This window comes from Notechis scutatus, chromosome 4 (assembly GCF_049901735.1).
Source record: "Notechis scutatus isolate UNSWTSFEM ecotype Mainland chromosome 4, rNotScu1.2, whole genome shotgun sequence".
NCBI lineage: Eukaryota > Metazoa > Chordata > Lepidosauria > Squamata > Elapidae > Notechis > Notechis scutatus.
The window spans coordinates 31,076,306-31,098,294 of NC_142012.1; the positions used below are offsets into that span (position 1 = coordinate 31,076,306).

Here is a 21,989-nt window from a genome sequence, read left to right on the forward strand (position 1 = left end):
TTGCAGTAGAATAGGGCATTAACATCAAATCACAGCTTTTCGTTTTTCCATAATAATATGAACAAGTCATTTCTATAAAGATCTATCAATCTAATTTATAAAACCCAAAGTCAAAGTTCCATTCTTTTCCACATCAAGCGCGAAATTCAGAAGCGGTTTCCATGTGGAAACAAAAGTACCTGATCTGTGCAGTTAATTTGATTCTTGGCCTACATCTGTAATCTCTCTCTACATTTGTCAATATACTCATTTGCATTTCTAGGAGCAATTAATGAAATGGTTACCCACGCTGGCTATTATGAAGACTTGGTGGAGAAATCTATGGGGAAATACAATCTTGCAACAGAAGAGATTGAGCGGGATTTGCACCGCTCTCTTCCGGAGCACCCAGCCTTCCAGAATGAGATGGGTATTGCAGCTCTGCGGCGAGTCCTAACTGCATATGCATTTAGAAATCCAAACATAGGATACTGCCAGGTATCATAAAATAGATGATTTCACTCATCCTAATGCTTTTATTGTTTAGTTCAGTGCTGGCTGGGGAATTCTGGGAGTTGAAGTCTACCCATCTCAAAGTTGCCAAGGTTGAGAAATGCTGGTTTAGTTGAATTTTCAGCTGAGGACAGACCATGAAAATTCAGATTGTCTGTTTAACATTGATGCATGCTACCTAATTTAGGTACAAATTCATAATCCATACATCTGCAGCTTTGCCAAGAAGTGTGCCACTGATAGTAGACTTTGATTCAGGAGGATGGGCTTCACAAAGGGAACACAGTATATATAGCATCCAAAATACTTTTTATTCCCAGCACACTGTGCTGTGAGACTTTGAGAAAACTGATAAAAGAAAAAAAAGTGCATTCAGTTTTTGCATATTGCTTCATTGCTGTCTCTGCATAATGGATCTTTTTTGTAGTATGTTACTTTGCAAGTTTTCAAGGACCCCAGCTGATAACAAAATACACGATAGTAAAGTGTTTAACAATAATTTAATTGTCCAATGAAAAGGGCTGAATTTAGTTTTGCTGAAAGAGATTACAGAAAATTTAAACTTGGCCTGCCTTGGGACTTTATCTAGAACCAGTGTCTCAAACTCAAAGCTTCAGAAGTGTTGCATTAGCTTTATTAGTACTTTAGCTCGAGGGCCATAACACTAAAGCTTTTTAATAGAGTAATATAAAAGTCTGTAGGAAATTTAAAAGATGCAGGTTTTTTTGATCAATTCCACAAACTGAAAAGTTGCTCAGTTGCAGTTTCTGTCTTCTATTTTTCCCCCAATTAGTATTGTGATTTTTGCTAAAAATGACTGCCCCAAAGTAAGTTTTCTTGCCTGAGAGTGAATTAGAACCTGAGTTTCCACAATTCTCATCTAATGCCTAAATCTTTCATTACATCAACTTGCTACCATGGTGGTCCATTAAACTTAGATGTAGTAAATTTATTAGTTTTACAAACAGATCTATCTGTGAAAGCTGCAAAGAGGCCATGTCACTTTGGCTATTGAAATTGTATCATTTTTCATTAACCAGAATAATATAATCTAGAAAATCATCCCTGCTGATAGCTGCCCAAAGGCTCTTTTTCTTTTCCTTTCTATTCTTGCTAAGTAGAGTGATCTTCCTTCTTTTTCTTCTTCTCTTCTCTCTTTGCCTAGCTGAATTTTTTCTCTTTCTTTCCTTTGCCTATTAAAGAGCTTCTGCTTGGTTGTGGTTGTCTATCCCTTTACTTGCCTAGCAAAGAGGATCACATGGAAAGGTGCTCATGCGCCTCATGCCAAACCCCGCCTTTTTCCCTTCCTCAGGGAACTCCAACTTCCTAGTCAGTCATCCCTGAGCAAGCCTCACTTTCTACTGCCTTTGCCTGAGAGTCCAGCCCCACTACAGAGTGAAAGAGTTGACAAGAGTTCCCAGGCAATGCCATTGTTCATTATGAGAGGTCTTATACACCAAGGACATGGTTCAGGCCCAGAGGTTGGGCAGTGGTAAACTGGTAAGCTACCACTGCCAGGCTACTTGACTTCTTGGATAATTTTCTGTGCCCCTGGTCATTTTGGGCAGGCCTTTAGCTCTCACAAACTATGATTTAAGGCTACAGAAAAATGACTTAGAGGGCTCCATGTTTCAGTCCCCTAATGAATAGGATTGATTAGACAGTACATATCAGTTATATAATGAAAATTCTGGGTACTCTTGTGACCCAGCTAATAGATGTTTTAAAATAGAAATTATATCTATTGGAAGAATGTGGGGAGCAACCAGTGGGTCACCTTATTCACAACAGCAGATCTGAAATATTTCTGTCATAGAACATTTTAAAATGTTAAGATTACCTTAACTCTAACATATATTTTCTTGGACATATATGGGCATTGAGCCCCCCAAAATGTTAAACTTCTTTAAAGAGCAGCTGGCAGATAGGAAGAGCTGTTCACACTTAATTGAAAGTGCTTTTCTCTGTTTTGGATCCCAACATTGCATAACATTTGTATCTTCCTGTCTAGTGGAGGAAGCTCTTGTTCAGGATTCCAGTCAGCCATATATTCCGAGAAGGATCTTGTGATCTTTATTATCTGCTGTCCTTTCTTATTTTCTTTTCTGACCAATACCTAACATTCTGTTCCTACTGAAGACTCATTGTCTCCACAAGGCAGTTTCTGGGAGTTACCACCTTTATTTATCTTTGATTCCCTTGAGTCAGACCTGCTGATACAATCATCCCATTTCTCCACTGCCTGTTTTGATGAATGGCCTTCAATATTTGAAAGTTGTCCTGTTAGAAAGATTAACATTGGAATAATTGAGTACTTTATAACTGACACTAAGAAAATAAAAACTGTGGAGTCCATGGTGCTCTCTGAGCTTGATTGTTTGCTTGCAGACACTAGGTAACATCAGCAAATCAATAAGATATTTTCCTATTCATGTTTTATCATCCCCCTGCAGCTTTTTAAAACTATAGTTAATCCCTCCATGATTTTTCTGTGAGAATGAATGTTGGAGACTTTTGTTTTAAGTCTCATGAGAAATGTTTTTGCAATCTTAAGTCATAGCAAGTTGCTGATCATATGTCTATTGCTTGACAGAATCTGTTATGAAAAATGTATCAAATTAGATAACTGTGTCTTATATTTTCTAGGCCATGAATATTGTTACATCAGTCCTGCTTTTGTATGCAAAGGAAGAGGAAGCATTTTGGTTGTTGGTGGCTTTATGTGAGCGTATGCTGCCAGATTACTACAACACAAGAGTTGTTGGTATGTTAATAGAACTAATAATTGGGAAGTTATTTAAAACTATCAAAAAGTTCAATTTGAGCTGCAGGTTTGGATGTTTGAAACCATTGATATGGAATAATAGTAGAGCTAGTTAAGTAAGTAGTGAACTATGTTACATTTTTATGCTTTCTTATTTCATATCACAGCCAAATATAAGGTATTTTGTTCTTAGTGTGTAAAATAAATCCATGTTTTTTTTTAATAAACTGCAGATATTGCTAAAGTTGCGGTGATTGCCTGGTTACTTAAATTGGAAAGCAATTATTGAAATAGGCTATTATTAATAGCAGTATTTTTATTTACAGTTATGCAAATCAGACAAGTTAATGCATGTTTTTAAAATACCTCTTTTCTGAATGAGAATATAATGTAGTTTATAGGTAGACAACCTCTTGTCACAAGACGATTTGGGCTGTAGTTTCCACAATTCTTCCCATTGGTCATATTGACTGAGGCAGATGGCAGACAAAATTCCAAACACCTGAGTGGACCAACTCAATCCAATTCAATATGCATTAACTGGAAAATGCTTCTACTTCGTTTTCTTGGATGGGCGTGAATACATATTCTGTTGACTCCAGTTTTGCTTATCAAATACTTGATTATGCCTTACAGGTGCTCTGGTGGATCAAGGTGTGTTTGAAGAATTAGCTCGGGATTATATCCCACAACTCTATGACTGCATGCAGGATTTGGGAGTCATTTCAACCATCTCTCTTTCATGGTTCCTCACACTCTTCCTCAGTGTAATGCCCTTTGAAAGTGCTGTTGTGGTGGTAGATTGTTTCTTCTATGAGGGTATAAAGGTGATATTCCAGTTAGCACTAGCTGTGCTAGATGCAAATGTAGAGAAGTTGCTGAACTGTAAAGATGATGGTGAAGCTATGACTGTGTTGGGAAGGTAAGTACTCTAATAGCAGATTTTCGTTCCATTCAATTACATTCAGAGCAAGTCACTGCTTGAAATTAGTAATTTTTGCATTGCCAGAAGTTTTTCATATAACACAGCTTAGCTCTTAGCTCTTAAGTGGAGCCTTTTGGCTTTTGGTGTCCTTTCTTACTAATTCGTCTCTTCTAGCCACTTTACTTGAGTGTTTATTTTCTTTTATTCTTTTGTAACTCATTTAATTATAAGGGGCAGTTTTCTACAGAGTTAAGTAATTCCTTTAGCGTGGCATTGTCATTCCTGGCTACAAGTAATGCCCAAAGAGAGGTCTTGCCCAGCCTTTTTGCTAGAGGTTTTAGAATAAAAATTTCCTGGGATTTCATACATGCAGAGCAGAACTCAAATATACCTCCTTCAAATGAGAAAACTATGGGGTTTTTAAAAATATTTTTGAAAAATTGTGGCTTCTGTTACACTTAGTAGACAATTTAATAACACTTAGGCACATATCCCTGTCTCAAGTTCTAACTATCTGTGCATCACTCTGGAATGGTTTAAACCAGAAAGCTATTTAAATATGTGTTGTAAACACTAAGCTTCAGCACTGTTATGACTTTTCATGTGACTGTCTAAAAATAAAGCATTTGTTGATATTTTGTTTCTTGAACCACAAGTATGTGTCAATACACTGCATATATTTCCAAAATGATAGAATGCTAGTAATAATATTTAGCTTGCAGGGAAATCCCTTAGTGTAGATTAGACATACTTAGAATAATATTGGCCTGTTATTGCCAACCTGGCCCAAATCAGCTCAAACTAACTGCTACTGTCCTTATTGTTAGCAAGGAATGCTGTGGTCAGGTATGACAAAGGCACTTTCTCTGTCTCTTTACAAAGTGTTGGAGAAAGCTTTGGTTGAACAAATCCATGATGGGTGATGGAAGCCTGTATTTGTGGCCCATTTTGACCATAGCACATGGAAGACTGTGATTTGAAATACAAGAGGATTAAATGAGCATGAAGTGACAAAGAAAATAAATATGCATTTGCTTTACAAACAAAGAGGAAGGAAAATATAATAGATCTGAAATTGGTGAACACTGCTTGATGACATAATATATGGGAAGAAGATAAGAGACTGCTTGTTCTATTTCTCCACTGTATATAATGTTTACCACGAAAGAAAACAGCATGATGGGCATACATGTACCTTCCTTACTTTGCCCATTCTCCTTGCTTTACATTCCCCCCCCCTTCACTACCTCTTTCCGTCATAGCATTCAAGTATCACTTAGGTGCAACAATAATGTGTATTATAAAGGTAATACTGTAGTAATAATGGTCATTTTATAGGACTGGTGCAAGAATAAATACAGTGATTTTTGTGAAACAATTAGAGCTACTTAGAAGAAACATTTAAAAATATTCTAATGTAATTTCAACTTTTTGCAGTGAATAAATGTATGATAAATTGAAAGTGGAATATCATGTACTTTTACACTTGAATTAAAATGTGTTATATTATTGTTTTTTCTTGACACCTGTAGGTATTTAGATAGTGTGACCAATAAAGACAGCACCTTGCCGCCAATTCCTCATCTTCATTCACTATTGAGTGATGACATAGGGCCTTATCCTGAAGTAGATATATTTAGGCTCATCAGAACTTCCTATGAGGTAATTTCATAAACATACTGGTAATTAAACATGAGTAGGAAAAAATACACCTACCAAGCAAATGACTTGTCAGATTCTAGCTCTCTCCTCCCTAATCCTTTGTCCTCCAAGATGTGTTAGAATGTCATGGCAGTTATCTAATCTAGCGAGAAATTCTGAGAAAAGGGACACGGTGGTTCAGTGGCTAATACGCTGAGCTTGTCGATCAGAAAGATCAGCAGTTCAGCGGTTCGAATCCCTAGTGCCACGTAACGGAGTGAGCTCCTGTTACTTGTCGCAGCTTCTGCCAACCTAGCAGTTCGAAAACATGTAAAAATGCAAGTAGAAAAATAGGGACCACTTTGGTGTGAAGATAACAGCATTCCGTGCGCCTTGGGCGTTTAGTCATGCCGGCCACATCACCATGGAGTCATCTTTGGACATCTTTGGACAGCTTTGTAACAGAGATGAGCATCGCCCCCTACAGACAGAAATGACTAGCACGTATGTGTGAGGGGAACCTTTAATTTTTAACACATGGAAATGAAATTGGGAAAGCTGTTCAGCACAGAAAGAACAGGAATTACTTTTGAATTATATGTAGACAATCCATAACCTTTAAGAGGTATTTTCTTACATGAAGATATAAACAAAATGACCATGGGGTGGGGAAGCAGAGGTAGTGGAAATGGCTTCCAGGATCCTGTTGGCTTTCCCATTGCTTTTTTGTAGGCAGCTGGCCGAGAGTGTTGAAAATCACAATTACTTAGCTGTGCAACGCTGCAGTAGCCACAACTTTGAAAATACAACTGGTGTAAAGATCCTTAAGATTTAAATTATGTTGGAATAATGTACCCAGATTTTGTATGCATTCTTTAAGTTGGCAAATTTGAGGTACTTTAATTCAAAAATTTGTGTGCTATGATACGTTTCAAACGTTCAAACAAAAAGGAGTTTTTAGTACTATATAGTTGCTAAATTCTCTTATCTGGATGAAAGCTGTTGAAATTAATAGCATGCATTCTTGAATATAGGATTGCGTTGCTAGTGATTGCAGGATTATTTATTTGCTTATTTATTTCTCCCACTGTTATTATTTTTACAAATAACTCAGGGCGGTAAACATATCCAACACATTTTCCCTCTCCTATTTTTCCCACAACAATGACCCCATTAGTGGATTGGGCTGAGAGTGACTGTCCAAATTCACCCAGTTGGCTTTCATGATAAAACAGGACTTTCCTTGCTTTCTAGCCTGGTACCTTAACCAATACACCAAATTGGCTCTCTGGCAACTGGCTTGTCTCAACTGATACATAAATAGAAGGGCAACACCAATGAGGATTATCCATGTAGGATAATTTGAATGGAAGCCCAGTTTCCATGATATTAAAAAGGCATAATAGCACTGACAAGCATATATAAGGCTCTAATTATTTTCAGACTATATTTAGTATGTAATCTATGCTTTAGTGGATTTAAAGATGTTATAAATTTACATCAAAAAGAACTGTGAACCTCTTCTGCACATCTTCCTTCTTTCATATCTTATCCTTATGGAAATCATAACCAGAACAATAGTAGTAGTAGTAGTAGTAGTAGTAGTAGTAGTAGTAATAATAATAATAATAATAATAATAATAATAATAATGATGCAGTGTATATTTTGTGGCTTTTTGTGGTCTTTTATTCACTCATCTAGAAGAAATAGTAGAGGGTCCAAGAGATCTACTGCGTCTGCAACAGAATGACCTTGAAATACTGACCTCTTGTATCCTTGCTCCATTCCTTTTCTAGCTGAAGGAAAGGAGTAGGCCAAGATCTATCTATTTATCTATCTACCTATCTATCTATCCTCCCCACTCTGTCCCTCCTATAAATATACGAAGTTGTGATTTCTGTGATATGTATCTAGAATCTAAATGCTTTTAATTGAAATGTTTAAAATATATTGAAATTCTTCCTAATTAATTTTGTCTTAGATATATGACCTTAGTATTGCAACTAAAATCTCCTATCCTTTTGGGCATGTCAGAATATATATTTTAATCTGCTATTTAAAAAAGGAAGATGTAACCCCTGATTTTACATTTAGTCATACCTTGTCACATCTTAAGTACTTTATTTAGGTAATGTCTAAGTGAAATTGTCTTTTAGTGTATTTTGTATCTTAATTTTTGCAGGAAGAATGAATGTTATTTTTTTTCTATTAGAAATTTGGCACCATTAGAGCAGATTTGATTGAACAAATGAGATTCAAACAAAGGTTGAAGGTCATTCAAACCTTAGAAGATACTACCAAACGAAATGTGGTAAGTTCTTGGGAGTTTTGCTCTTTGAATTTAAATATTAAAGATAAATACATGTGTTTAAAGTTTCTCCTTTTTATATTTTGAAGGTACGAACCATAGTAACTGAAACTTCATTTACAATAGATGAGCTGGAAGAACTTTATGCCCTTTTCAAGGTAACCTTCAAATAGCTGTCTTGTATCTATGTTATTTATAGCAGATACCACATTTCCTTTTTCTTACGAAGTTCAACTTAATAGTTTCTAAAATAATTTAAAGAGACCAAAATGTGCTACTGAGAAAATGTTTAATTTATAAAGCATAACATTTTCACTTCCCCTAATTGTACAAGGATATGGTATTTAAATTACACTTTAAAATACTTATCAGGATAATAAACGTGACTGTTTATCGTTATGTAGATAATATTTTTGTGATCATAATTAACAAAACAAAGGGACACCGATTAATTGTTTTCACCCTGAAAAACTTATCATAGCTGCACGCTTGCTGTAAACCCAGATTTGAAGTTACAGATTAAATTGTACCCAGAATACTCACTGGACTTGAAGATTCAGCTTTGTTTTAAATCAACTACTGTAGTAAATCTCAAACAATAATATAAATATTTCTGGGACATATGGCAATTTTCTCTGTCCATTTACAAGGCAGGTATAAATATAATCTATAATCAGAAGCACACATTATACCATTCCTCTAGGCCAGGGGTCCCCAAACTTGGCAACTTTAAGACTTGTGGACTTCAACTCCCAGAAGTCCACAAGTCTTAAAGTTGCCACATATGGAGACCTCTGCTCTAGGTTTTCTAGGCAACATCTTTGTAAGCCACCTGGAGTCATTAAGAGAGAGTTGAGTGGCCATATAAATTTTCTTAAATAAAATAAAATAAACATATAATGGGCTTTCCTTCAGGGTATATTCATTGTGAGATCAACTAGGCTAAGTGATATTAACAGGTGCAAAGTGATCTTGTGGGTTCCATACTCAGATGGGGATTTGAACTTGGATCTTTCCATTCCAGACCAACATTTTAATGCTGGGTAACTTGGGTTTCTAGATTACCTCTTGTCCCATATGTATGAAATGACATCAGTCAGTGAATAGGAGGACAACAGTTTTGGAACTTAATAACAGAAAGGCCTGCGATGGTAGAAATATGTAGGAGAAACATTTCTAGATGGAATTTGTCTTGTTTCTATGTCTATATTTACTTCCAAGTGCAGTAGAACCTCTGGTCATGACCATAATTCGTTCCATAACTTTGGTCGCAACCCGATTTGGTTGTGACCCGAACCTAATTTTGGAAGTTTGGCGCTTACAAAAAAAAAATGGAATGGAAGGGGAAATTGGCCGTGGGGGGGGAAAAAACTGTGGATTTTTTTTGTCATAACCCGATTTGGTTGTGGTCAGAATTTGCTTCTAACAATACTAGTACCAGGCAATATGAAAAACATTTTTATATTAAGATGTTTTTAAGCTACATAAACTGTGATGGGAGAAAGTATTGCTGAAATAACTGTAGAGATGATAATAATTTCACGTGCCTTATTTTTCTATCAGGCAGAACATCTCACTAGCTGCTACTGGGGAGGCACCAGCAATGCTACTGACCGTCATGATCCAAGCTTGCCTTATTTGGAACAGTACCGCATAGACTTTGAGCAGTTCAAAGGGATGTTTACTCTTCTCTTTCCTTGGGCATGTGGAACTCATTCTGATGTTCTAGCTGCACGCTTGTTCAGATTGCTGGATGAAAACGGCGATTCCTTAATTAACTTCCGAGAATTTGTCTCTGGACTTAGTAAGAACAAAGCTGCTTATCTAACGGCATTTGGCTCTTTTTTTATCACCATTAACTATATAATTATTGTCTGGCATGCAATCATTCATGAAATAGATTTGCATTATAAAAGGTTCTGTGTTTGTTATTTTTTTGTAATTGTTCATAGGTAGTTAATATTCTTCAAATCCTCCTATTTGTAATCTCTTAGTAGAAATACATCCAGAAGTGGTATTCAGCAGATTCTGACCAGTTCTAGAGAACTGGTAGCGGAAATTTTGAGTAGTTCAGAGAACCAGCAAATACCACCTCTGACTGGCCCCGCCCCCATCTATTCTCTGCCTCCCAAGGAGAATGGATTTGGAAAGCAGGTTAGTGGGGTAGGGAGGGAATGGGGATTTTGCAGTATCATTCCCCTGCCACGCCCACCAAGCCATGCCCACAGAACCGGTAGTAAAAAAAAAAAAAGAATCCCACCACTGAACATATTCCCCTTTCTGAGATAGATAATATAGAGTATGTGAGTCAATAACTTTGACTGTACAATTCAGCACTTAATATATGTATACAGACAGTCTCAAAATTTATTCTTTATGAAGACAGGATTCAATTAAAGAATGGAAAATATTGAAATGGATCTCAAATATCAGAATTAATCTATGTTTTAATTGGTATAAATAGCAATGCTTTTTTAACTATTTTAAAGGGGCATGTAATCAGTGAACTTGCTTACAGTACAGTATATATTGCCCAGTTGGTCCAATATATCTTATTTTTCCATAAGATCAAAGGTTTACAGATAGGCCTTTGTTATTGTGAGATAAAATAATGTTATTAGTTATGCTAGATAAATAAGATACTACATCTTTCTTCAGAATGCAATTGTAGATTTTGGCACTGAGCAAAATCCATCTCTTTGCATATTGCCAGGCAAGGAGAGAAAAAACTTTTGGATTTTGCTGGTCACTCTATTCTACCCAGATATGTTGGCAAAATACCTCCATCCAAAACTTACAGAAGGGGAGATAACTGCTGGTTAGTGTACAAAAGTAAAATTGCCTAAAGCTGTACTTTTAAGTCTAGGTTTTGGTTGGGAATGGTGGTGTGTAAGGCCACGTCATTTGAATGAGTAAAGCTGTGATTTGCTGGGCTTTAAAGGTTTTTAAAACCTGTACTAGGAATTTTGCACAGGCTATTAAGTCTAACAGATTCAACTATCTAGAAGCAAGTATCAATAATATTAACTGTTTCAGAAGAGCATATGTTAATGTTAAATTGATGACACTTAGTTGATGACTATAATTAGGATTACTACAATGACTCAATTTCTTCTAGGTGCAGCATGTCATGGAGACCTTACTGAGAAACTGAAACTACTTTATAAAATGCATGTTTTGCCAGGTATGTAAGCATGGAATAATTCTAGATAGCTTAACATGATACCTTCCATATGAAACCCTATACCATTTTAGGTGATGGTAAGAGGAACTGCAGGAATTGCCATCGCTAAGCGATGTAGTCAAATGATATCATGCTTTACGATCACATCATTTGGTGATGAAAATTCTGGTTCCAGTTGCCATCATAACTGGAGTAGTATTCCTGTGTAGTATTCCAGCTATAAATGATAGATATGGGGATGCATATGTAAAATATGAAATTTGTTGATGATTTCTCATACCTGTTTGTACAGATCCATCTTCTGATCCCGAAGAGCCAGATTCAGCATTTGAAGCAACTCACTACTTCTTTGAAGACATTACACCAGAGTGTACACAGGGTAGAAAGATGTGTTAGTTTTCTTGTTCCTGACTAAACATATTGATAATTTTGTAAAGTCTCCCTTATCTTCAAAAGAAAAAACAGCTAGCTTGTCTGGAGAGGAGAACAACAGTTTTAACAAGATGTCTTTTAAATGATTCTTACAATGACAGATTCAGTAAGCAAATTTGGGAATTCCCCAAACAGATGGCTTACCAACAAAATTTATAATATCTGTTTCTAAACCTGTAGCTCATGATAGATCTAAAGATTTGTATCACAAATTGGATCAATATAATTGTATTTAGTTATTTGAATCCTGCCTTATTATTTTTTACAAATAACTCAAGGCAGCAAACATACCCAGCACATCTTCCTCCCCCTATTTTCTGCACAACAATCCTGTGAAGTGGGCTGGGCTGAGAAAGAATGGCCCAAGGTCACCCAGCTGGCTTTCATGGCTAAGGCAGAACTTGAACTTACACTCTCCTGCTTTCTAGCCAGATGCCTTAGCTATTTAGACAAAGCTGGTTCTTTCATTGAGAGTTTTTGTTGAGAAGATAATGGTAGATTAAAATAATGTTCATGTCAAGATCAATATTCCATGTAGTCGCATTGATAGAAGTCTAAATATCAAGCATGTTTAATAAAAGTGTATATAAACATAGATAAATATGAATATAATTGTACAAAAATAAACACACTTCCTTACTAATGTATTTCCCCAAATTTCTGAAAATACAGTTTATACATAACTAGTTATTAATTGAGGTAGAGGAAGAATGTAAAACTGGAAATATTAATTATAACTATTCAATAGTAGGAGATGCTAAGTGCAGCTCCATCTTCTGCGATTGATACAATAAAATTCTTACTGTTTGTTATAGATTTAACGATGGCTTTGGGGCGGAAATCAGTAGAGATAGGTTCTTTCCTTTTAGTATCTAATTCTGGTATAGTGTTGTATTTGATGCTTTTTCCCAAAGATTTTTCATTTCTCAGATTTTTTTATTAGAATTCTTCCATAAAACAGGGATTTAGTATTTAGTCTTGGAAAACCTGCCAGATACAAGCTTTCCTAGTTTGCAGCACTTGGCACAGATCAACCTTGGTTGATCTTGAGAAAGCAAACCAGGCTCAGACCTGATTAGTATTTGGACCACCAAAAATCCCCAGGCATTAGAATACTTTAGGAAATTGAAAAGCATTGAAAAGGATGCAGTGATCAATTACATTGCTGTAAACAACAATAGCAAACAAGGAACCCTAGAAGGTCAAGTTCATGTAGTCATCAGGAATTGACTTTTACTTAAGAGAACCTTGACTGTAAATTAGGCTATTGTACTGCTGTATTTTGAAAAAAGAGTGCTTATATATTCATTCTTTTATTAGTTGTTGCTGTAGAAGGAAGAAACAAACATGGAACTGAGGAGGGATTTGTTAACGTGAGTTTGAAAACAGAAAAAGGTATGCTTTTCATTATCTTTACCAACATTAAGGCTATTAGGGGAATTGTATTTGGACCATAATCAGATAAACATTACTGTGTTTTGGATAATTGATTGTAATAGGAAAGAAGAATTCTCAAGAAAATAAAAATTGCCTTAAAATTTGGAGTCAAGAGAATAAACCCAAAGCCAAAAATGCAAAGGACTTACCTAAACTAAATCAGGTAAGTGTTCTTTTGAAAAATGCAAAATTAGCATACGCATGATGCTAAAAGTGCATGATGGGATTTCATATCAGTAAAGCATATATTAGCTTAACCTTGGGATGGGATTAAAGTTGGAAAGATTTAATTCCAATTGCAGAATATCCAAATTAAAAGGGGGAAGTAGGACAGTAGATATTATTCTTATGCTCTATATTATAGGTGAGCAGCCTCTAATGGATGGAGCTTCACTTTTTCATTTTGCCCTGCCTGGAAATCTCATATAAGAATGGATGGGGCTAATAATTTAGGACATTTTGGGGCTACATATTTCATTTTTAATTATGATAGGTAAGCAAATTGGCACAACATTTGCTTTCAGGGGACTTTTAATGGGAGGGATGTGACAAAGCAAACTATCTGGAAAGGTAAAAGATTCTATCACTGGGAGAACTGGACTTATTATTCCTTTTTCTTCTACTTTTTTATATCTTTATAAAAGACAAAAGGTTCTACTAGAACTTGGAAGTGTTGTATACCTATCATATGCTCAAGAATAGTGTGCTTGAATTGGATTGCATGCTAGATACTGTTAAAACCTTTTTAAGCAACTTTGCAAGATTGCACTGGTTATTGTTAATTAAGTATTATCTAGAAACTAGCTCTCATCAAAAGCACGTGTGTGTATGTGTAAAAAAATTATCTCATAGAGACAAAATACATTTTCACTATGGAGATATTTCTCTTGGGTCCTAGCAAATAATCTGAGGATACTTGATAATGTCATTATTGAAACTAGACAGGTGTTGTCTAGTCCAGTGGTCGCCAACCAGTGGGCCGGGGACCACTGGTGATCCACGAGAAAATTTTGGTGGTCCGCAGAGAAATGTCACCCCCCCCCAAAGCAATTAATCCAGGCTGCACGGGAACACAAGGCTGCGCCACCCAAATGGCCCACGGGAACACAAGGCTTGCTTTGCTTGCATAGCGAACAACACGAGGTAGTGAGGGGAGGGGGGAAAGGGCAGAGTGGGGGAACTTGCTTCATTCACCCCACGTGCCTGGCCTGGCCACCGGCTGCTTCTTTTCACTTCTTTCTTCTGCTTTTGGCTACACACAAGGAAAGCAGCAAAAGTCTTTCTTTCTCTCCCCCAAACTCTGTCAGAAATGAGTCTTTGGGATCCCGCAGTTTCTGGTCTGTGGGATTTAAAATTATGAGTTTGGTGGTCCCTGAGGTCCAAAAGGTTGGCGACCCCTGATCTAGTCAGTCTGCTGGAAGAAAAACAGCTGTGAGCCCCATCTAACAGTTGGATTTGAATAGGATGAACAACTGCTTACCAACAAAGCATTATATTTCTCTTTTATATCTAGGAGCAGTTTATTGAACTGTGTAAGACCATGTATAACATGTTCAGTGAGGACCCCAATGAGCAGGACCTTTATCATGCAACTGCAGCTGTGACAAGTTTGCTTCTAGAGATTGGTGAAGTTGGTAAGCTGTTTAGTGTGCAGTCTATTAAAGAGGCTGAGAATACCAGCAAAACCATTCAGAACGTGCTGATTCAGAAGAAAGGGAGCCAGCAGTACCATCTTGAGCGACACGATCATTTTCAAAATGGTTTTCTTGATGAAGAGGAGAATATTTGTGGTGACAGTTCACAGATGGAGGATGTTAAACTGGAAGACTCTTCTCCTAGGGATAATGGAGCTGGTTCTTCCATGTTGATTTCTGATGATGATACTAAAGATGACAGCTCCATGTCTTCGTATTCTGTCCTGAGTGCAGGTTCTCACGAGGAGGAAAAGCTGCACTGCGAAGACATCAGCGAAGACACTGTTTTGGTACGAAGCAGCAACCCAACTTCTCTGCCAAGAAGTAGTAGTATTGACAGAGACTGGGCTATCACCTTTGAGCAATTTTTGGCTTCCCTGTTGACTGAACCAGCACTTGTGCGGTACTTTGATAAGCCAGTGTGTATGATGGCAAGGATTACTAATGCTAAGAACGTGCGGATGATGGGAAAACCCATAATATCAGCAAGTGATTATGAAATCTCTGCTTTGTCAGGCTAAATGGACTGGATAAGTAGAGCTTTTAAAATTCTTTTAGGTTTTTGAAATATTTATTATAGCCTTCACAGGTCCTGATGTTCACAAAATTTATTAGTTATTGTTTATGTAAACATTTTGGGATGTACAGTACATCTATTTTTTTTTAAAATTGTAATTATTTTTTCTCTAATGGGAAATATTAAAATGCTTGTATGAATCAGTCGAAGAGAAATCATAGTCATTGGTATATGTATTGTTAGTCTTGCTATCCCTGGATAAATAGTGAAAATGTGTTCAGTTCTAATTTAACAAACATTATGTGTGTATGTTTTTCAGACAGATCTGAAATCTCTGAATAAGAAAGGAACCTGAATAACTTAGAATAGTGTAAGCACAGAGTATGCTGCAGTGTGCCTGCAGAACTAGTTCCTTTATAATATTTTCTTTTAAACTTGGCAGAATAACACTGTGTTAGTATAGCTTTTGTGCATACAGAGTTGCTTCCCTTCAAACTAAATTAAGGGGAAAATGGACAGGAACTTCCATGTCTGCACTGCAATTGTTGTGCTTGTACAAAAATAGATTAAGAAAGAAATAGAAAGGGATGCTGTCAACTTGTTTAGGATTGAAAAGTAAACTGTGCAGCTTACCTGGTAGGTTTCTCTTCATGTAATTTTTTTAAGAAGGCTTGTTATTTTTTAATACTTTTTAAAACATTCTTCAGGGATACTGCCGGGAACTTTTCTTGATACCTGTCAACATCCTGACCTAAACAATTAATGGTACCCCTTTTTAAAAAAATTAGACTTTTTAAAAATTCTGTAGATAATTCTGTCTTATTGATACTTTAATCCTAAGCATCATAAACTTCGTATACTCTAGATGACAAATTCATAACTGAATTGCATAATCCTTCATTAAAAGTTATTAGCAAGAATGTAACCTGTAAAATATCTGCAAGAAAATGTAATCAAATGTTTGAAAATCTTAATGAATGAAATTGTCACTTTATTTATAATTAACAGAATGTGCTGAATGACAAATGGAGCACCTGCACTTTGAATTCTTGTTTATTTTTCAGAACCATTAGTTGGGCACAACGAAGTAGTAGAGAACATGCGGTACAAGAAACACATACCCAAGTAATGACTGAATGCCAATAGAGATGTGTTCTGCTCTTTGCAATCTGTCTATTCAAAGAGGAGAAATGATGCTTTAAGTAACCCTACACAAATACTCTCAATATGGGCCTAATATCCATGTTAGGACAGGATTGTGTCTAGTCTTTTTACATATTCATAGGTGATTGAATATGAGTAACTTTTATCTACTTTAACTTGGTTCGCTGTCTTCAAAAAACCTCATTTTTTTTCTTTTTATGTATTGTATATTATTGTAATTATCCTTTTTAAAATTAAAACATTGATTTGATTCTTACTCAGAGTACTTAACTGTCTGCAGTGTTTTTTCAGAAGGGAAAGCTGAATGTTAGATTGCAATTCTGCTAATCTATTTTCAACATAATTTTAAGATATAAATTTAAATTTAGCACTGTAGAATGACAGCCTTCACAGCAGATAATTTGAGGAAAAATGGGGGGGAGCCCAAGATACATCACTGAATGACACTGTACATACACTAAGTTTGCATATCTCTTTGTAAGATCCACTACAAAAGGGTGCAATTATCTTCCAATAATATTGTATTGAGAATTTTAAAAAAGCAGTTTCTATTACATACACAGCTATGTTTACATGCTTTTTAGTGTGCATATAGCTTAAGCAGAAAGGATAGAATAAGAAAAGACCAATAGACAAAAACCCAGAAATTTTAGTAGTTTATTGAATTACTGGTTATTTGTTAACTGATTTCCACTACTGATCTGAAAGAGTTTTAAGGGATGATAGGCAAATTTGTACATTTATAGATACTCACTATTGCATATTATTTATAGCCTGGGATTACTAAAGAGTGTTTGAATCAAAAATTGTGGAAAAGGAAGTGACCCAAGGATCATTTACTCCAACCCTCGATATGCAGGAAAACCAAGGAAATTATCATTAAAATAAAGCTAACCAGCTTTTAAACACCTCCATAAGTAGACTGTTCCGTTGTTATATATATCTTACTATCAAGAAATATTTCCTTATATATTTAAAAATTACACAATTTTGTCCATTATTTCTGGTCCTAGTTTCTGTGGCATTGGCAAATAGTTCCTGACTGTTTTCCTCATGGTACTCTTTAATATACCTCAACACAGATATCATATCTCTCATGAGTCATCTTTTCCCCAGAAAAACCACGCCCAAGGATTATTAATATCCCCCAAAAAAAAAAAAAACCCCCAAAAAAACCCAAAAAAAAAAAACCACCCCACCCCCCCAACCCCCCCCCCCCCCCCACCCCCCCCCCCCCCCCCCCCCCCCCCCCCCCCCCCCCACCAACAAAACAAAAAACAAAAAAAAAAAAAAAAAAAAAAAAACACAAACCCCCCCCCCCCCCCCCCCCCCCCCCACCCACACCCCCCCCCCCCCCCACCACCCCAACCCCCCCCCCCCCCCCCCCCCCCCCCCCCCATAAAAAAAAAAACCCCCCCCCCCCCCCCACCCCCCAACAAAACAACAACAAAACCCCCCCCCCCCCCCCCCCCCCCCCCCCCCCCCCCCCCCCCCCCCAACCCAATGTGGCATATTCTCATACAGTACTCAAGCTGTTATTCTACAGTATATTGTACATCAGGATAAAATAGAGAAGAATAAGGACTTCATCTGTTTTAGTATTGTGCTTCTTCTACAGTAGCCCGAACAACATTAAAACTAGTAGCTATTTCATTCTGCTAGTTCAGTGATGTCAAACTAGAATTGAGGGCGCATCAGGTTGTGCTTGACTGCCGGGGTGGGCGTGGCCTGTTCAACATCACTCATGTTGGGGGTCCCTGTGGTGGCCCAAATACTCTGCCAGAGAAAATGGGCTCTGGAGTCCTTTGCTGTTTCCAGGGCGGCCTCGCCGGCCAGAGTTAAGCACTTCATGGGCCAGATCTGGCACATGGGCCTTGAGTTGGACACCCCTGTGCCAACTCATGCTCAGTTTCTTATCAGTGAATACAAGTCTTTCTCCAATTTAGTACTTCTATGTAATTTTTCTTTGTATATGTACACCTTGCTTTTTTCCTCTAAATGCAATAACTTACATTTCTTCCCATTAAACAGCATCATGTTCCATTCAACCTAATCTTCCAATCTATACAGATTAGATTGCAATCTGGTTGTTATGCCGTGTGTTAACCAATTTTATTAGTTCTAATGTCGAATTCAAATGCATAGGAAAATAACATAAATAGGTCTGTTCCAAGCAAGAAAGTATACATATTATAATTATTTTGAAGATATTATTGTGATCCAGATTCATTTTTGATCTGATAAATATTAATTTAATGCTGTGTTGGTGTGCCACATTAACCATGTAAGCCAAACAATCACATTTTGCTTTACATGTTATGTGAATCCAGATGGTATGGTCGTTTGCTATTTCAGTGTGCTGCGTGAACTAGAAACTGAAATAATAAACTATAATTCAATTAAGCATAGTTAAATGTATTATGCAATCATAACTGGTATCATGATTTAATTAATACTGTACTTATATATCAGGTTTTTAAAAAACTATTCAGCTTGGTTCTATTTGACTGCAATCCTTTTACTGACATATTGTATTTGTATAGGTAAGGAAACTAACTGTTACACACAAATCAGTCACGACAAGGACATATTAAAAACTATACCAAAAAAGAGGTAGCAATTGGAAATAATAGTAAATTTGCATTAAAAAATTTGAAATTGCTTTAATTCTACCAAATATGTATCAGTTACTATCTATTTCTTTCAAAAATGTTAATATGTATATAAAACATTAAATGGTTAGTAATCAGCTATGATTTTCTTAGAGGTAGAAAACGCCTTGAATAACTTTGAATGACCCTTCATATTTACAATTCTAAATAATAATGGTATTTTATTTTACATGAGTCCAAACAAACAACCCAGTTTTTATCAGTGACAATGAAAGGAATGATACAAAGTTGCTTTTCTCCTTTGTTTCTATTGACTTTAGAATCACTTTAAAGAAGATACAAAATAACAGAATTAGAGGCTATCAAATCAAGAACATAAACCAAAATCATAAGCAGATGTTGTGCTTATAGTTACTCAAAGATTTTTTAGAATTGATAACAGAATATATATAACAGTATGGTTTATTAAATGTAAACATTAAACAATTTCTATATTACATGTAGCTCCTTTTGCTGAGGGTTTTTGGTATCAAATTTAAACATATTTACATATATATTTACATTATTCACACACACACATTCAATGAAAGGAAACCATTTTGTGGGTGCTGTATCAAACGCTGAATATAAGGGGAAGAAAGCCTGTTTGGCATGCCACTTCCTTGAATATTTTTCAGCAGGAGGCTTATTAAACATCCATGCTGTGATCGAGTTAAGTACCAAGTAAAGACATTCTTCTCCCTCTCATTTTAAGTTTTTAAAGCATCAACATAGCTGTTTTTATATTGTACAATGCACTAGCTGCAGTTTGAGCAAAATGGCTATTCCCTTGTCTCCGAGATCAATAATCCCATTGGAGATCTCTGACTTGCAGTCTCATGGGAAGTAACTGTCTGGAGTATTTATTTAAATTTATATACATCAGAGAATGTACATATCAAGTTAGAACACATGCAGTAAAAATTATAACTACAGCATACTGTATCAAAACAGTAGTTTTGAATTATTTAATCTTAACATTCTCACTCCAATGTAGAGCCATAATTTTTATTGCTTTTATAACCATACACAGGAGTGGGAACAATTTGCCTTAAATTGGTCTCTGTTCACCCAGTTTTTCACAGTAAAAGAAGACATTTAGAACATAGAAAAAGCACGTATATGTATATCCCATTTTTTGTTCAGGAGCTCAAGGGGCTACACTTAGACCTCCCTGTGGTAAGTTGGGCTGATGGAGACTAAGTAGCCCTATGAGGCTGGTTTAAAATTGATGAGAATTTGGGTTTCCCTATTCCCAATCCTATGCCTTAAATCAACACCTCATTGGTTCCAATAATTCCAAAGAAGTGAGCTAGGACAAATGCAAACAGAACAATATAGGAGGAAAAATGAGCAGGACATAGCATTGAATACTGACATGCATTTGTAATCATGAGAGGTCAAGCAGCAGCAGCCCTCAAAGTTGCAATTAAATATTTATAGCCTTGTGAGCCAGCCATTGATTTTTATAATGTTCTTCTCTTACTTGAGGAATCAATTTAATGTTTTCTTCTAATTTTCTAGGGCAAATTTACTATATTCTTATGTGATTGGTCATCTTCAGAGATTCAAGCTATTCAGCAGTAACACAAATTTCACAACATAAATTAATTTTATATCAAATTCTCTTTTTAGGAATACCCACTTCAAAACATAATTGAAAAGGAATTTACAAGAATTTTCCCATCATGTGATTATAAATTCATTCATAAATATAAACAAGAGATCCTGAAACACAGTAATAGATACCCATCCTTTTGGGGAATAGAGAACAATTGGGCATTGAAAGAGATTTAGTTTTATCATTGCTTCAATGCATTGCCTCTTAGTCCTACCCTGAATGCAACAATGAAAAATGCATTAGTTGACCTTGCCTGGTTTATTTATAGCCAAAGGCAATAAATTAATCTCTTAAACCCATGATGGCGAACCTATGGCACGCGTGCCACTGGTGGAAAGCAGAGCCATTTGTGCCGGCATGCGAGCCACAGGCAAACTTACCTCACTGCGCATGTGCATGCCTCCCAGCTGATTTTCAGCCCATTTGAGGCCTTTTTCGGCCTCCCAGAGGCTTGAGGAAAGCTTCTGCAGCCTTTGCAGTCCGAAAAATAGGCCCATTTTGTCACTTCCTGTATTTCCGGAAATACTGGAAGTGACGAAATGGGCCTATTTTTCATCCTGCAAAGGCTGCAGAAGCTTTCATTAAGCTTCTGGGAGGCCAAAAAAGGCCTCAAACAGGCCGAAAATCAGCTGGGAGGCACAGTGCAGGTTAGGGGGTGGCGTAGGGGGATTGTGCGTGCATGCGCAGGGGATGTAGGGGGTGCGCATATTGCCTTTTGGGTGCTGACACGCAAGTGCGAGCACAAGCACGCACACAATTTTTGGCACAGGAGCCGAAAAAGGTTAGCCACCACTGTCTTAAGCTATAGTTAAGCTATAGCCTCAAACTCTGACAATCATTCCAAATGGATTTAGATAATAGTCTTTTAAGAAATATGTAATGAGAATGCTTTGCGCAAAATGAAGGAAAAATTGTCTGAAATTTAACAAGAACATACCCCATACTGCAATCATTATTACCCCAATTTCATCACATTCTCTTAAATCAAAACGACATGTTTCAATTTTTATAAAAGCTTAAAATCACCATATTGACCCCATATAAATCATTCTCCATATATACTTCAACCCCTCATAATATCTTTGCTTGTAATTTACTCATCTTGTTCAAACCGAAATGTTATAGCTGTTTAGCTTCTTCCCATGCTGAGACACTGAA

The 21,989-nt window shown here is 36.5% G+C and overlaps 1 protein-coding gene across 6 annotated transcripts in view; it reads left to right on the forward strand.

Moving 5' to 3' along the window:
• The window catches only part of TBC1D9 (TBC1 domain family member 9), a 64,224-nt gene extending 47,409 nt beyond the window's left edge, over positions 1-16,815 (forward strand). For 5 of the 6 annotated variants that reach the window (XM_026668815.2, XM_087963113.1, XM_087963110.1 and 2 more), the window contains 12 exons: positions 263-477; positions 3,139-3,256; positions 3,893-4,178; positions 5,714-5,843; positions 8,036-8,134; positions 8,221-8,289; positions 9,695-9,935; positions 11,250-11,315; positions 11,608-11,706; positions 13,068-13,142; positions 13,247-13,347; positions 14,698-16,815. In XM_026668815.2, the coding sequence (XP_026524600.1) occupies positions 263-477; positions 3,139-3,256; positions 3,893-4,178; positions 5,714-5,843; positions 8,036-8,134; positions 8,221-8,289; positions 9,695-9,935; positions 11,250-11,315; positions 11,608-11,706; positions 13,068-13,142; positions 13,247-13,347; positions 14,698-15,399 (2,201 nt within the window). In that variant the 3' untranslated portion in view covers positions 15,400-16,815. The remainder of the gene's footprint in view (positions 1-262; positions 478-3,138; positions 3,257-3,892; positions 4,179-5,713; positions 5,844-8,035; positions 8,135-8,220; positions 8,290-9,694; positions 9,936-11,249; positions 11,316-11,607; positions 11,707-13,067; positions 13,143-13,246; positions 13,348-14,697) is intronic. The other variant, XM_026668816.2, reaches the window with a different exon arrangement.
• The last annotated feature ends 5,174 nt before the right edge of the window (positions 16,816-21,989 follow it).